The 18,150-nt window shown below is 42.4% G+C and overlaps 1 protein-coding gene across 6 annotated transcripts in view; it reads left to right on the top strand.

Moving 5' to 3' along the window:
• Positions 1-16,709, top strand: part of TRAF3IP3 (TRAF3 interacting protein 3) — a 116,570-nt gene extending 99,861 nt beyond the window's left edge. For all 6 annotated transcript variants that reach the window (XM_040337514.1, XM_040337512.1, XM_040337511.1 and 3 more), the window contains exons 12-15: positions 1,060-1,122; positions 9,742-9,887; positions 15,914-16,027; positions 16,596-16,709. In XM_040337514.1, the coding sequence (XP_040193448.1) occupies positions 1,060-1,122; positions 9,742-9,887; positions 15,914-16,027; positions 16,596-16,691 (419 nt within the window). In that variant the 3' untranslated portion in view covers positions 16,692-16,709. The remainder of the gene's footprint in view (positions 1-1,059; positions 1,123-9,741; positions 9,888-15,913; positions 16,028-16,595) is intronic.
• The last annotated feature ends 1,441 nt before the right edge of the window (positions 16,710-18,150 follow it).

Genomic DNA, 18,150 nt, shown 5'->3' with positions numbered 1-18,150 from the left:
AACTTGCTTCTGAGCATGCGCGGGTTTTAGAAATGTGGTCTCTGTGGAAGGCACTGGTGATGTACCCCTGGCTATGTCACTAGTACTTTAATACACCAGGAGATGGGGGGTTAAAAAGGGAGGCTTACAATTAAAGCTTTGAATTTTGACGTCACATCGTGCTCCACTGACGTCACATATTTGCTCATTCATGGCCTGACTGTTGTGGAGGAGGAAACCAAAACCCACTTTAATTTTTTTCAGCCAGAGAGACGTAAAGTACCTGCTACTTCTGTATATGAGAAAGCATGCAGCTCCTTTCTCTTCCTTCCACAATACATTAGCAGTGCCTGAGCGGCCTGTCATATGGGAATGGGTGGAAAAAAAAAAACTTGTGTGAGCTCAAGTCACTTTGGTCAAAGCTTTTACTTTTACTTTTTCTCTTCACTCCAATGACTAAATAGAGCAGCGTGAAAGTAAAAGTGTGTATGAGAAGTAAAGGGATTTGGAAATTAAGTCAACATGTTGCGTTTTCCTGCAAGTAAGTGCATGTGAAACTGCATCAAAATGCATGGTGAGATAGGTTTCATTATTGTCATTTGCAGTGGAACTGCATAAAGAAAATGCTCCCCTACCCCCACAGACAGTATTGTCTTATACCTACCTGAGCCCGATGTCGTTCCAGCGCTCTGCACAAGAGCAGCATTTGGCCCAAATGCAGCCGTAGGATCACAGCCAATGAGGCGGGAGCGGGATGGGTCTGAGCAGCACTCTGTATGTGAATGGGCACATGGAGCCGAGCTTGCTATGGGGGCACTCAACAGGGATGAGAGGGAGCCAGAAGTGCTGGTGGGGGACCTGAGAAAGGGAAGATCGAGGCTGCTCTGTGCAAAACCATTGCACAGAGCAGGTAAGTATGACATGTTTGTTATTTAAAAAAAAAAAAAATTCCCTTTACAATCACTTTAAGTTCTGTACAATGCTGTCATTTTTACCTTTCGATCCAGAATACATAGGAATGTGTTTATCATCTGAAAAAAAGATTAACACCTTGATAAGCACTGTATTTCCTCTCTTTAGCTAGATTACAGAATGCGGAACAGCAGAAATTACAGATGCAGATACAGATCAATAGTTTACAAAGTAAGTTTCCAGTAATTTGTACTCCTATTTAAGTGATATGTTGTGTCCTGAAGTTGATCTTAAAGCGGGGGTTCCGTGGGAATGTGTTTTTTAGATCATTCTTGCGCTGTTACCTTAGTGAATCTGTTACTCACGTGTCCTAATCTTCTAGCCGCCAGCATTGTCTTTGTGCCGCAAAAGATGTTTTTATAAAAATCATAGATGGACGTTTCCATCTTGCTTGTGGGCGCTCTGAAGCCCACCAGCATTTGCTTCTGGGATACGGTGAATGCTGATGTCCCAGCATTCACCGCTCTATCCCGCGCATTTGTACAGTTTTTAAGGTGAGCGGCGCCGTCAACACTACACAGTTGCCATCACAACAGCCGGCGTACTGATAAGGTCATGCCCCGTTGTGACGACATACACCTTGCCGAGTCACGTGACCCTCGAGATAACGCGTGATTACAGTACAGCGCGTCTCCTGGGAGTCTCGACACATCACTCCCAGGAGACGTTGCGCTCAGCCAGGGAATTCTAAAGGCACGCCCACTCCCGTGGGCAAAGGAACCCGGAAGCAACAATAAATGCTGCCGAGTCAAGGTAAACAATGAGATTATAAAAAAATTAAAAAACGATGGATTATACATACACGATGTATGACAAAGTTGACTTTTAGGGTGAACCTCCGCTTTAAGCAGAGTTAGCTGCCCAATACTCTCCATTCTTCGCCACAATGTTGCAGATTTGCCATCCAAATACTTCAGTATTTACAAAGATACTCTGAGGAATTTAGAATTCCATTGTGCTTCTGCACAACAAATGTTAGCACATATGAAATTCTCATGTTGGAAATGGCTACATGAATTTGAAACAAACACCGCAGTATGTGGAGGCACACAGAGGTAAAGTGTCTGCCCTCTGAGCAGCCGAGTTCCTTTCCTACCGCTGCACTGGTCACATGAACAGCGCAGCAGAAGATTTTTGAAGCTGGGTGGGTGGAGCCTGATAGGTATTCAGACACTAGTTCTCCCATCAGGTCTGCTCCCCTTACAATTGACAGCAGGCATCTATAGACAGCTTGCTATTGGCTATAGAATCCGCCCACTGCCTGCTGTCAATCACGAGGAGAGCAGACCTGATAGGGACCTGGTGCCTCAGCTTCTCCGCCAGGCTCTGCCCACCATCGGCATCACTGGGTGCTAGGAGGCTGTCGGCTGTAAAGATGACAGCACCATTAAAGAGGAAGTAAACCCTCTTAAAAAATTTCTGAAAAAAAAAACCCTGCAAGAAAAAGGCATAATGGGCTAGTATGCATAGCATACTAGCTCATTATGTATTACTTACCTGAGAACAAAGCCCCTGCAGTGGTCCTCGTTCCTCTCCTCCATCGCCGCCATCTTTCCCTGAGTGTCTTCCTTATATCGCGGCTCCAGCGATGTGACTGGCCGGAGCCACGATGTCACTCCCGTGCATGCGCGCGGATGCCACCACTAACGACATGATCGTTGTTAGTAACGGCACGCTCAGTGCGCCTGCACGCTGTTATCTACGGCGCATGCGCCGTAGACATCAGTGCATGTCTTTTGGAAATATCTTCTAAACCGTGTAGGTTTAGGAGAAATTTGTTGCACCTACAGGTAAGCCTTAATCTAGGCTTACCTGTAGGCCAAAGTGGTCTGTAAGGGTTTACAACCTCTTTAATAAGCAGTGACAGGTGAAGAGGGGGTAGCCCTGCTAGTCAGACTCACCTAATTACTTCCAGTTTTGTTATCTATGAACTAGAGGTTATTATTTTTTAGTTTGGTGCAGTAATTTTACAAAGTGGCACCTTTAAGACCTGCCAACCTGGTTACAAGGCCATACCACTAGAACGTGGCATTAATATTTTTTTATAAAATTTCTCTGACTGTCTTTGTCAGCTTGAAAATTCAAATGCAGCCTTTGAATCCAAACACTATGACTTTTCTATAGGAGAGCCACAGCTCTCACACCCACAGTGCTAGCATTCATGAAGTAACCTTGCTCAGTGTCGGGTTATCCTAGAGCAGTGATGGCGAACCTTGGCACCCCAGATGTTTTGGAACTACATTTCCCATAATGCTCATGCACTCTGCAGTATAGCTGAGCATCATGGGAAATGTAGTTCCAAAACATCTGGGGTGCCAAGGTTCGCCATCACTGTCCTAGAGTAACACAGATGTGTGTGGAAAGAAGAGGATCATGGCAGATAAGCACCAATTGATACTGTAGGTTAAAAACAAATTGTTGCTGACAGATAAGTTAACTGTATGCAGGCACATGGCATTCTATGAAGATCTCACCCGACATGAATAATTCAGTAGATATGAATGTTATGTGAAAAATATCCTGAAAATCCGAGAATTCAAATCGGGTTCAAAAGGTTAGCTCAACCAATAAACTGTCTACCAAAGTTTACAGTATATTGATGCAAGCAATCTTGCTACAAGACCACTTGATGTAGTTAAAACATAAAATTTATTCTGGATTAAAAAAAAAAACTCACACACACAATGGGGGCTGGTGGCACCCAGCTGGAAAGGTACATGTACCGTATATAGAATGTCTTCAGCTATTCATTCAAAAAATCACAGTTCACCCATACCTAGTTGTATTTCAGTTTAGTCCAGTATTCTGTACGAGTCAAACCGTGTACGTATACCAGTTTTTTTAAATGACAAAAGATTTACCAGTTTGGTTATGTCTTTACATGCCATAGGGTCAACGTACATGGTACAATCAACTTTTTATTTATCAATACTATGTACTACTGACCTATAAAAAAATAAAGTTTGGGGGAAGTTGGGAATCTTTGCGGTCATTAATCTACACATATTTAATGAAACTATATACCGGTATATGTAGGAATGGTACATAAAGGCTAATATCAAGTGCTCATTGAAAACTGACAGACATTAGAAAATAGTTTGTATGATTATGTTTGATTAATTAATTAACCTAAGAAGAAGTGGCGGCTGGTGCTCAATATTTTGGAGGGGGGGGCAGCAAACACTAAACCCCCGGCGCTCGCTCGCACTACACCCAAACCACCCGGGGGCGGCGATTCATGGCCTTACCTTATGCTGTGGTAGTGGTGCGGGGAGGAGGTTGCAAAAGGAAAAGTTGGGGTCGTTGCTTTTCCCTCCAACCAAACAGGAGGCGGGTCCTGAGACCCAATTGACCGGGGAGTCCTAAGACTCAGTCTCAGGACCCGCTTCCTGATTGTCTAGGGTGAGAAGCACATAGACATTGGCGAATTTTAATTTGCTAATGTCACAAGTGGGTGGGCTCACTGCCCTGAGCCCACCCTTTTTAGTGCCAATTAGAGCCTCGGGCTCAAATCGCCTGCTTCAAATGAACAAAACGTGGAGATCGGGGGCCTGCGCATCAATTAGCGCTCCTGCGCCCCTAATGGGCTGGCTGCCACTGTTAGGAAGTAATATCATACAATTGCTTTTTTATACAGAAAGTCCTTAGGAAACAATGGGGTTTTTTTGTGATTATTTTCCTGTTTAATAAAAAACCACTGATTAAACAGTTCTCTCAATAACAGTTTAAATATCCAAGACCGTAAAGTGACATTAAACTTGAAAACAAAAAGGTTATATCCTGCAACTGGCCAATTCTTAAATGTGGTGGCTATATTCATTTTCTTTTTTGTTTTCAATTTCTTTATTGAATATAAAGTACATACAATATTTCAATCGCAGTCAAATGGCCTATACAGGCCCAATTTATACAAAAATACCTAATTTTCAATTTTTAAGAAAACCCATCCCTTAACCTACCCCCATTTGTTTTTTCTTTTTTAAGCCGGCCATAGACAATTCGAATCTCAGCAGGAACCAGCTGAGATTCGAATCATGTATGGGAATACTGAATGTACCCAAGTTCAATCGATCGATCGATGAACTTGGGTACAACCAGCCTGCCTGGTTTTACATTTGTTTATTGCTAGCAGTAGTTATACCAGCAAAGATGGCTTCCCCCCACCAGGAGAACACAATGGCTCAGTGGGAGGGATTCCCCCATCAACTCTGACTAACAACCCAAGGTTGCAAGAAAGAAATTTGCTCCGTTTGAGGCCAGCCTTAGATGACTTGACCAACAAATTAAAGCCAAATTCTTAAGAAAATACAGCTTTTTTTTTTTCTGGATAAAGATTTTACTAAATTAATAAAAGTTGACCATTGTAAGCACCCCTGATAGTGTTAAATGGCTGACTGACCCTTTTCTTGGACATCTTATCTGTTTAATGAAATTGAAAAATAACAGACTTGCTGGCCTGCAGTAAAAATTAAAGGAAAAAGTAAAAAAATAAATAAATAATTAGGGAAATGAATGCAGCCGCCACATCCAAGAACTGATAAACCTACCGTATATAACATTTTTGGGGTTAGGTTTAATATCCCTTTAATTGCTGCATTCGATTTTAACGCATTTTTGTATTCCCAGCAAGCATGTACTGTGTTTGCTGTTAGAAATTTCAAAATCAGGAGGGCCACTACACTCAGGTGTCCACAGAGGGCGTTGTAGTTCATAATCTTACTGAGCTGCATTGTGACTAGTTGGCCCAATATAAAATGATGCATTGTGTTGGGTAAAACCGGAATTTTTTTTACAGCCTCCTTTGCCATAGTTGTGCAGGGTTAGGCCCCGTACACACGAGGAGACATGTCCGATGAAATCGGTCCGCGGACCGTTTTCATCGGACATGTCTCCTGGGATATTTTGGTCTGGTGTGTGTACACACCATCAGACCAAAATCCCCACGGACAGAGAACGCGGTGACGCGGCGATGTGCGCAAACCAGGAAGTTCAATGCTTCCACGCAAGCGTCTAATCAATTTGACGCATGCGCAGGATTTTGGTCCGCTGGTTAGACGTAATAACCAGCGGACATGTCCGATTAGGCGTACTAACCATCGGACATGTTCGACGGACAAGTTTCTAAGCATGCTTAGAAACTTTTGTCCACTGGAAACCTGTCCGCTAGGCTGTACACACGGTCGGACATGTCCGCGGAAACTGGTCTGCGGACCAGTTTCAGCGGACATGTCTCCTCGTGTGTACGGGGCCTTAGACAGCTGGCCCAACACAACCTCCAACATACTGAACACCTAGATGTTGTTCGCATCCAGAGTTTGTATGAGGCTTATGTCTCCAAATAGATGAATGATTTTAATGCTAACCATGCATTTTTTTTTTCTCTCTAAGGTAAGATAATACTTAGAGGGGTTGTAAAGGAAAACAAATTTCCCCCTAAATAGCTTCCTTTACCTTAGTGCAGTCCTCCTTCACTTACCTCATCCTTCAATTTTGCTTTTAAATGTCCTTATTTCTTCTGAGAAATGCTCACTTCCTGTTCTTCTGTCTGTAACTCCACACAGTAATGCAAGGCTTCCTTCCTGGTGTGGAGAGAGCCTATTGAGGGGGCGAGCAGAAGTGTCAGGACGCCCACTAACACTCAGCTCCTTTCTCTATCTGCAAAGTAGAGAGTGTCCTGACACTCCTGCTCGCCCCCCTCCACCCTCAAGAGGCTTTCTCTACACCTGGGAAAAAGCGTTGCATTACTGTGTGGAGTTACAGACAGAAGAACAGGAAGTGAGCATTTCTCAGAAGAAATAAGAACATTTAAAAGGAAAATGGAAGGATGAGGTAAGTGACAGAGGACTGCACTAAGGTAAAGGAAGCTATTTAGGAAAAAACATTTTTACCTTTTACAAGCCCTTTAACTAGCTCATTGCACTCTGAAATATTTAGTGGAACATATTGTTTAGTTATAAACACATACAGATTGCATACCAATTTGCGGAGTGAAAGTGAATGTACATTCATTCTGAATGGGGCAAAAAAAAGTATTTACAATAGAAAATACTGCAATTGGCCACTAAATGGAACTTTCTACGATATTTAGCGCCATCTGGTGGTCAAATGGTATTTTTGTTTAAATTATTGAAAGATATTCAACCAACACAGGAAGTTGCCTAACATTTTTACCCTCTTTGCACAGAATGAATGTACTTTTCACTTTCACTGTGCAAATTGCTATGCAAATTTTTATATTTATACCCCTAAGTATTACATATCTCTTTTATAAGAATATGTTAAACTGTACAATTTCTATCTACCAACAACCATGTAGTAAAAGGGCCTGTGTGATTACACACCAATTAAATGGTTTATTTAGGTAAGCTTGATCACACTATGCAGATTTGGTAAATCGAAAAGAGATTGTACACAATTTAGTCAGCATGTATGTCCAGCTTTAAAGTGGATGTAAACCCACTCTCATCCTTTCTAAACTACTGCCATAGTGCTGATCTATAAGGATATACATGCCTCCTGCATGTGTATCCTTACCTGTCAAATGTCTCCCCTCTGTCTGTTATAAGAACTGAAAAACTGCAGATTCTGTGGGTGGATCTGTTGTCTGGAGCTCTGTGGGTGGAGTTGTGATGTCAGTAGACTCCCCACCCACCTCTACACTCCTTGTCAACATGCATTTTCTCCAGTGTATTTCTTACACTAAATTCTGCTATGATCAGTAACATCCAATCAAAATCCAGAAAGTAACCACATGACTTCAGAAAAGGAGTGGGGGTGGGAATTAAAAAAATAATGCCTGTCTCAAGCTAATGCATGAGATGTGTAAATAACCTGTTGCTCAAAGCAAGGGGGAAGAACGGACAAAAGTTTTCTCCTGTTTGTCCGTTTATCTCACTGAAAAAAGAAAAGAGGATTGCTCAGAGCTGGATTAACTGGGCACAGATGTTAGGAAATCTTATACTCTACATTCTGACAGCAATAAAAATAAATTCAGGTTTACATCCACTTTAAGCACAGAAGTCACACTTTGTATGACCTTCTCAGATAACAGTCTTGGCTATGACTGGTGGGTTTAGCATATTATGCAAATTATATATATATATATATATATATATATATATATATATATATATATATATATATATATATATATATATATATATATATATATATATATATATATATATATATACACACACACACGAATCAACAAGTGGGACACAATCATGAAGTGGAACGAAATTTATTGGATATTTCAAACTTTTTTAACAAATAAAAAACTGAAAAATTGGGCGTGCAAAATTATTCAGCCCCTTTACTTTCAGTGCAGCAAACTCTCTCCAGAAGTTCAGTGAGGATCTCTGGATGATCCAATGTTGACCTAAATGACTAATGACGATAAATAGAATCCACCTGTGTGTAATCAAGTCTCCGTATAAATGCACCTGCACTGTGATAGTCTCAGAGGTCCGTTAAAAGCGCAGAGAGCATCATGAAGAACAAGGAACACACCAGGCAGGTCCGAGATACTGTTGTGGAGAAGTTTAAAGCCAGATTTGGATACAAAAGGGTTTCCCAAGCTTTAAACATCCCAAGGAGCACTGTGCAAGCGATAATATTGAAATGGAAAGAGTATCAGACCACTGCAAATCTACGAAGACCTGGCCGTCCCTCTAAACTTTCAGCTCATACAAGGAGAAGACTGATCAGAGATGCAGCCAAGAGGCCCATGATCACTCTGGATGAACTGCAGAGATCTACAGCTGAGGTGGGAGACTCTGTCCATAGGACAACGATCATTCGTATACTGCACAAATCTGGCCTTTATGAAAGAGTGGCAAGAAGAAAGCCATTTCTTAAAGATATCCATAAAAAGTGTCGTTTAAAGTTTGCCACAAGCCACCTGGGAGACACACCAAACATGTGGAAGAAGGTGCTCTGGTCAGATGAAACCAAAATCGAACTTTTTGGCAACAATGCAAAACGTTATGTTTGGTGTAAAAGCAACACAGCTCATCACCCTAAACACACCATCCCCACTGTCAAACATGGTGGTGGCAGCATCATGGTTTGGGCCTGCTTTTCTTCAGCAGGGACAGGGAAGATGGTTAAAATTGATGGGAAGATGGATGGAGCCAAATACAGGACCATTCTGGAAGAAAACCTGATGGAGTCTGCAAAAGACCTGAGACAGAGATTTGTCTTCCAACAAGACAATGATCCAAAACATAAAGCAAAATCTACAATGGAATGGTTCACAAATAAACATATCCAGGTGTTAGAATGGCCAAGTCAAAGTCCAGACCTGAATCCAATCGAGAATCTGTGGAAAGAACTGAAAACTGCTGTTCACAAACGCTCTCCATCCAACCTCACTGAGCTCCAGCTGTTCTGCAAGGAGGAATGGGCAAAAATTTCAGTCTCTCGATATGCAAAACTGATAGAGACATACCCCAAGCGACTTACAGCTGTAATCTCAGCAAAAGGTGGCGCTACAAAGTATTAACTTAAGGGGGCTGAATAATTTTGCATGCCCAATTTTTCAGTTTTTTAAATTTCGTTCCACTTCATGATTGTGTCCCACTTGTTGTTGATTCTTCCCAAAAAATTACAGTTTTATATCTTTATGTTTGCAGCCTGAAAAAGCCTGGCAAAAGGTCGCAAAGTTCAAGGGGGCCGAATACTTTCGCAAGGCACTGTATATTATTTGTCTAACAGTACAGTCTTCCAATTTTAAATGAGATTTGGCATTTCAGTCTAAATGAAAAAATGGTTTTCTTCTTTGCCCAGAGGGACTTTCAGCATTGGAGCAAAGAAACAGTTCAAATGTTGCATCAAAAACAGAAATCTTGCACTTGCGGGAAATGCCAGATGGAGCCGTGCAGAATGACCGCCTTAACTTTATTATGGAGAAGCTAACATCAAGAGAGGAAGAAGTAAATACTTTTATTAGTCTATGATTACTTTTCTTCTGCTTGCTTTTCCAGAAGTCTCCTGAATTGTTTAACTGCCGCTGTAAACTGATTAGTAGTTAAGAGTTGTATGTTTTTCAAAATTTCTAATGAACTATCATTTGTTTCACCAAATAGCTGCTAGACATGTATTGGCAGACTGTGATTTGAAAGAAAAGCTTAAAGTGATTGTAAAGTCTTTTTTTTTTTTTTCTTTCAATAAAATAACAAACATGTTATACTTACCTCCTCTGTTGCAGTTGATTTGCACAGAGCAACCCTAATCCTCCTCTTCTCGGGTCCCTTTTCTGTGCTCCTGGTGAGTGCCTCCACAGCAAGCAGCTTGCTATGGGGTCACCCAAGGTGAGTCACAGCTCCCTGTGTCCATTCAGACCCTCTCCTGATTTGCTGACTGACTTTGACAGCAGCGGGAGCCAATGGCGCCGCTGCTGTCTCTCGTCCAATCAGGAGGGAGAGTCTTGGACGGCATTCATGGACAGAGATGGACCTCAGGAAAGTATTTAGGGGGGGCTGCTGTACAAAGAGAAGACTTTTTATCTTAATGCACAGAATGCATTCCGACTTTAAAAAGATCTTGGCCTAGTGTCCATACTAGTGAAGTACACTGTGCTTCAGCCAAACACACATTTTAACCAGTTCCCGACCCCCGCATGTACATATACGTCCACAATATGGCACGTACAGGCACATGGGCGTACACGTACGTCCTCGCCTATTAGCGGGTGGGGGGTCCGATCGGGACCCCCCCCGCTACATGCGGAGGTCGGGTCCGCTCGGGGAGCGATCCGGGACCACGGCGCGGCTATTTGTTTATAGCCGCTCCGTCGCGATCGCTCCCCGGAGCTGAAGAACGGGGAGAGCCGTGTGTAAACACGGCTTCCCCGTCCTTCACTATGGCGGCGCATCGATCGCGTCATTCCCTTTATAGGGAAGACACGATCGATGACGTCATTCCTACAGCCACACCCCCAAACAGTTGTAAACACATACTAGGTGCACCCTAACTCCTACAGCGCCACCTGTGGTTAACTCCCAAACTGCAACTGTCATTTTCACAATAAAGAATGCAATTTAAATGCATTTTTTGCTGTGAAAATGACAATGGTCCCAAAAATGTGTCAAAATTGTCCGAAGTGTCCGCCATAATGTCGCAGTCACGAAAAAAATTGCTGATCGCCGCCATTAGTAGTAAAAAAAAAAAAAATAATAAAAATGCAATAAAACTATCCCCTATTTTGTAAACACTATAAATTTTGCGCAAACCAATCGATAAACGCTTATTGCGATTTTTTTTACTAAAAATAGGTAGAAGAATACGTATCGGCCTAAACTGAGGAAAAAAAATGTTTTTATATATGTTTTTGGGGGATATTTATTACAGCAAAAAGTAAAAAATATTGCTTTTTTTTCAAAATTGTCGCTCTATTTTTGTTTATAGCGCAAAAACTAAAAACCGCAGATGTGATCAAATACCACCAAAAGAAAGCTCTATTTGTGGGGAAAAAAGGACGCCAATTTTGTTTGGGAGTCACGTCGCACGACCGCGCAATTGTCTGTTAAAGCGACGCAGTCCCGAACTGTAAAAACACCTTGGGTCTTTAGGCTGCATATTGGTCCGGGGCTTAAGTGGTTAATGTACAGTAACTGTAATACACTAGTATATCCCACTATATTGAACCAAGGTGCTTTCAAACAAGAGGTGATAATGGACAGGGAGATGTTCGCCTGTCCTTGCTTCTATTCTAAGGCCGACCATAGACAAGTGTCAGAGCTGGCACACTAACGATCTGAAAAACGAACGTCCAAGAATTTTCGTTTGGTTTTCCACTCATCTATGGCCTGCTTAACAAAGAGTGTGACTTGGCTAATGGCACGCTACCAGTAAGAGCCCTTTCACACTGGTGCGTTTTTGCAGTAAATATAGCGCTATATAGCGCTATTAAAACGCTCATAAAACGCTCCCCATGCTTTTCAATGGACCCTTTTACACTGAGGCGTTGCGCTGGAGGAGCGTTGAGAAAAGTCCTGCAAGCAGCATCTTTGGAGCAGCTTTTGAACGCTGGAAAAAACGCTCCTCTCCATTGAAATGAATTGAAAACGCTGTAAAAATCGCGGTGTTTTACCGCTATAGGCGTTTCCAGTGTGAAAGGGCTCTTAAATAATTTTCACCTTCTCTGTGGTGAAGGGCAAGACCAGCCTGTCTGAACTTTTACTTATTGCAGAGAGCACATGACCACATGCCTAGGCTTCTGGTCATAAGACCACCTTATAAAAAAGCATTGAAGAAATTTTAAAGGAAAGGCAAGTCAGTACTTCTGCCTTCACACAAGGCTGCATTCACACGATCGTACTTGAGTGTACATCCGTGTGAAGGACTGTGTATACCAACACAAGATGCAAAGGTGTTCTGTGCAATTGCATGCAAGCAGTCAAAGTTGTCTGTTGGCACACAGAGGCTTCTCCCAATTAGGTGCGTGTCCCTGAGTGCAGAAAGTGTGAGTTTGGGGACACTCCAACACCTGCAACCACATGGATGTCAAATTGGAAGCAGTCCATGCAGCCTTCTGCATCCAAATAGATATGAATGGGACTACCTGCATGCGGATGCACAGAATGCCGAGTGTGCAATCATGGCTCTATTTATTTATTACAGGTGCCTACATGGCACCATCGGTTTACACATACAGTGCCTTGAAAAAGTATTCATACCCCTTGAAAGTTTCCACATTTTGTCACGTTACAAACAAAAACATAAATGTATTTTATTGGGATTTTATGTAATAGGCCAACACAAAGTTGCATATAATTGTGAGGTAGAAGGAAAATGATAAATGGTTTTCAACATTTTCTACAAATAAATATGTGAAAAGTGTGGCGTGCATTTGTATTCAGCCCCCTTTACACTGATACCCCTAACTAAAATCTAGAGTCCACCTCTGTGTACCCGATCTTCCTCTTCTGGGGTCCTTCAGCGGCGCTCATGGCTCCTCACTGCATAGAGTGTCCATGTCGGGGAAGCACTCTCCTTGGTGGACCTCAGTGCCGGAGCTCTCCTGAGTCCTGCATCTGTGTCTTTCCACACAGAATGCAGGACTCGGCCCCGCCCCCGCCCCATCATTGGATTTGTTAGACAGCAGCGGGAGCCAATAGTTGCACTGCTATCAATCTATTCAATCAGGACACAAGACACCAGCTAGAGCTGGTATACTCATTCCCGGCCAAAGAATGACAGCGTTCAGGTAACAGGGGGGCTGGAGCACCACAGAAGGTTTTTCACCTTAATGAATAGAATGCATTAAAGTAAAAAACCATGAGGGTTTACAACCCCTTTTTAATCTCAGTATAAATACAGCTGTTCAGTGAAGGCCTCAGAGTTTTTTGTTAGAGAACCTTAGTGCACAAACGGCATCATGAAGGCCAAGGAACACACCAGACATGTTGGGAATAAAGCTGTGGAGAAGTTTGAAACAGGATAAGGTTATAAATAATATCCCAAGCTTTGAACATCTCACAGAGCACTGTTCAGTCATCCGAAAATGGAAAGAGTATGGCACAACTGCAAACCTACCAAGACATGACCTTCCAAATAAACTGAGAGGCCTGGCAAGGAGAGCATTCATCAGAGAAGCAGCCAAGAGGCCCATGGTAACTCTGGAGGAGCTGCAGAGATCCACAGCTCAGGTGGGAGAATCTGTCCACAGGACAATTATTAATCGTGCACTCCACAAATCCGGCCTTTATGGGAAGAAGCCATTGTTGAAAGAAAGACATAATAAGTCCAATTTGTGAGAAACCATGTGGGGGACACAGCAAATATGTGGAAGAAGGTGCTCTGGTCTGATCAGACCAAAATTCAACTTATTGGCCCAAAAGCAAAATGCTATGTGTGGTGGAAAAATAACACTATACATCACCCTGAACACACCATCCCCACCGTGAAACATGGTGGTGGAAGCATCATGTTGTGTGGATACCATTCTTCAGCAGGGACAGGAAAGATGGTCAGAGTTGATGCCAAGATGGATAGAGCCAAATACAGGGCAATCTTAGAAGAAAACCTGTCAGTCTGCTTGAGACTGGGGTAGAGGTTCACCTTCCAGCAGGATGACAACCCTAAACATACAGTCAGAAGCTACAATGGAATGGTTTAGATCAAAGCATATTCATGTGTTAGAATGTCCCAGTCAAAGACCAGACCTAAATCCAATTAAGAATCTGTGGCAAGACTTAAAATTTGCTGTTCACAGACGCTCTCCATCCAATCTGACAGAGCTTGAGCTATTTTGCAAAGAAGAATGGGCAAAATTTTCACTCTCTAGATGTGCAAAGCTGGTAGAGACATACCCAAAAAGACTTGCAGCTGTAATTGCAGCAAAAGGTGGTTCTACAAAGTGTTGACTTTTTCGATCGTTATTTGTAAAAAAAAATGTACAAATTAAGGTAAGTATGACATGTTTGTTATTTAAAAAAAAAAAAAAAAACACAAAGCTTTACAATCACTTTAAATACACAGAGGTGGACACTATTTAGTAATTCTGTGACTTCTGAAGGCAATTGGTTCCACTAGATTTTAGTTGGGGGTATCAGTGTAAAGGGGGCTGAATAGAAACGCACGCCACACTTTTCACATATTTATTTGTAAAAAAATGTTGAAAACCATTTATCAATTTCCTTCCACTTTACAATCCTGTGCCACATTGGGGATTATTTACGAAAGGCAGACGCTATAGATCTGAGGGGAAGATCTGCTGATTTTACCATCCAATCACGTGCAAGCTAAAATGTAAGGCCCATATTCACATACATCGGTGCAAATTTATGCCGCCGTAGCGTATCTTCTTTACGCTACGCCGACGTAGGGCAGAGAGGCAAGAACTGGATTCACAAAGCCAGTGCTGCCAAATCTGTGCTGGGTTTCTTAGGCGTAATTCGTCGTAAGTGGAAGTGGGCGTGGGCGTGCAAATCATGGGTTGAGTCTTGGACAGATACATATAATGAACGCCGTCCCGTGGACGCAACCCAGTGCGCATGCTCAGAATCACGTCGGAACTACTCCCTAAGCTACGACGTTAACGTAACCTACGCCTAGTCATATTCACGTACAACGTAAACGACATAAGATACGTCGGCTTGGGTTCCCTGGTCCATACCTTTTGCATGAGTTGCGCCTCATCTATGGGGAATAACTTTACGCCGGACATACGACTTACTCATTTCCATATTTGAATAGGAAATCAATGGGAGCACCACCTACGTCCAGCGTAAATATGCGCCCACGATACGCCGGCGTAGGAAAGTTACATCGGTCGGATGAAGCCTATTTTCAGGCGTATCTTGTTTTCAGAGTCCGGCGCATAGATACGATGGCGCATATTTACACTTACGCAGCGTATCTCGAGATACGTCGTCGTAAGTGCTTTGTGAATCCGGGCCTATGTTTTTTATTTTCCTTGCATGTCCCCCTCAGATCTACAGCGGCTGTACTCCCAAGTGTACTTACAGTGCAAAGTGGATTTGCCTTTTGTAAACAACACACTTTGTGTTGCTCCATCACATAAAATCCCAATAAAATAAATTTACATTTTTGGTTGACAAAATGTGGAAAATTTCAAGGGGTATGAATACTTTTTCAAGGCACTGTATATATTGTACATTCACTTCAGTCACTGCCCTCAAGGCGCTTACAATCTAAGGTCCCTAACTCGCATTCATACATACTAGGACCAATTTAGACAGGATCCAATTAACCTACCAGCATGTCTTTGGCGTGTGGAAGGAAATCGGAGTACCTGGAGAAAACCCACACATGCACAGGGAGAACATGCAAACTCCAGGCAGGTAGTGTTGTGGTCCTTTTACACAGATGTATGCGTGTACACCTGTGTGAACGAGGCCTTACTCTCTATCTTTGGAGCAAGACAGTTATTGTAGCTTTATATTAATGTTTGAGTATAGGTAAACTTTAATGATACAACTTTTGTGTGTCTCAGTGTGTAGGTTTAAAGGCAGAAGTTGATTTAATTACTGAAGAATACAAGTCATGTCAACGAAAACTGCAACAGTGCAGGGAGGAACTGAAGGGAAATCACAGACGGAAACCCAAGGTATTCTTATATCTCCAAAGGAAAGCATTGAAGCATTGTGTTTAGTTGCCAGTGTTGAGGTTATGTCACAGTTTTTAAGAAATCGGAAATTCGATCTAAGGTAAGTAATACATAATGAGCTAGTATGCTATGCCAGCCACAGACTTCTGGTCAATGCTACAGCCACATCTGAAGTGTTAACAAAAGGTATTTCTGTATAAATAATTCTAATGAAATGCATGTTCCAGGGTTCTAGCATTTCTCTCTTGTAGCAAAGCTAGATCAACCCGTTTTTTCCAGAACAGGAGGTCGCGGGCCACTGGTTGGGCACCCCTGTTCTAGATTGTAAAGCACTTTGAATCACGGTGAAAAATAAATACAATAATTTGAATAATCTACATTTCTTCCTATAATTGGCCTTATTTTTAAAGGCCTCAAATAATCGGAAGTTGTACCATATGACAAATTCAACAGAGAGTACTGATGTGTAGCTGTCAGTACAAAAGTGAATGATGAGATGGTAATGTTGGAAATGGAACGTTATCATGACAACCTAATTCTTGTATCCCATGCCTTCTTCTTTCTACAGAGACGATGTTCATGTTGGATGCCAGTCTTGGTGATAATATTTGCTGCAGTAGCTGCGTACCTTTTCTCCCCTGAAATGCGACATTTCCCACAATGAAATTTAGGACTACCTCAAGTTTGTTATAGCATCTCGTTCTTTGTTTACTTTTTTGTTACATTTGTATTCAACATTTAAAGCAATGTTAACAGTTGTGCCATTTAAATGTATGTTGATAGAAACGTTACACCTAATTTCCATTTAAATACATATATAAAAAAAAGTGTCTTGGTATTTTGATTTTAAATAAATCTGGTATTCTCTTAGATTCCTGATGAAGAGTAACTAACTAGGTGCAGCTGCAAAATAACAGGGGGCCAGATTCAGGTACAATTACGTTACGCAGCGGCGGCGTAACATATCCCATTTACGCTACACCGCTGCAAGTTTACAGCGCAAGTGCCTGATTCACAAAGCACTTACCTGTAAACTTGCGGCTGTGTAACGTAAATCCGCTTGGCGCAAGCCCGCCTAATTCAAATGGGGCGGGCACCATTTAAATTAGGCGCGTTCCCGCGCCGAACGTACTGCGCATGCTGCGTCCGTCAAATTACCCGACGTGCATTGCGTTAAATGACGTCTCAAGGACGTCATTGGTTTTGACGTTAACGTAAATGGCGTCCAGCGCCATTCACGGATGACTTAGGCAAACGACGTGATTTTTCACATTTCGACACGGGAACGACGGCCATACTTAACATTGGCTAGTCCACCTAGAGGGCAGCCTTAGTTTTATGCGGCGTATCTCGACGTAAAGTTAGAGCGACGGGTAAAGCGTACGTTCGTGAATCGCCGTAACTAGTTATTTGCATATTCTACGCCATCGTATCTCTTCTGTGAATCTGGCCCAGGATTTTTATAACCACTTACCTGTAAAATCCTTTTTTTGGAGTACACCACGGGACACAGAGCCAATCATTACATAGAGGTGATTGGACACTGGCACAACCAATCAGAGACCGTTTCCCTCCATATAGCCCCTCCCATCCGGGAAGTACCTCAGTTTTGTAGCAAAGCAATAAGTATTCCCACAAGGGGGGACCTCTGTGTCCCATGGTGTACTCCAAGAAAACGGAAAATTGTATCATACTTACCAGTAATTTTCCTTTCCTGGTGCCTATCCATGGCAGCATACTTGTGATAGAGCTCCGCCTCGACTCCTCCTTCAGGGCTAGTGAATAGAATAAATTAAAGGCATAGCCCCTCCCCCAACATTCTCCGTAATATAGAATACCGAGGGTGGGAGCGTATGCTGCCATGGATAGGCACCAGGAAAGGAAAATTACTGGTAAGTATGATACAATTTTCCGTTTTCCTGGTGCCTCCATGGCAGCATACTTGTGATAAATAACTAGCTTGACACCGGTGGGATAATGCTTAACAATAAACGTTTAATTAGAAGAAGACATAGCAGCCTGAACTGCCCTTCTTCCAAACTCAACAGTCGTGAGAGCTCCTAGACCAATATGGTAGTGTCTGAGGAATGTATGGTGAGAAGACCAGGTGGCGGCCCTGCACA

This window comes from Rana temporaria, chromosome 2 (assembly GCF_905171775.1).
Source record: "Rana temporaria chromosome 2, aRanTem1.1, whole genome shotgun sequence".
In the NCBI taxonomy this organism is placed as follows: domain Eukaryota; kingdom Metazoa; phylum Chordata; class Amphibia; order Anura; family Ranidae; genus Rana; species Rana temporaria.
The sequence above is the reverse complement of the archived record's forward strand: the minus strand, read 5'-3'. Positions and strand labels throughout refer to the sequence as shown.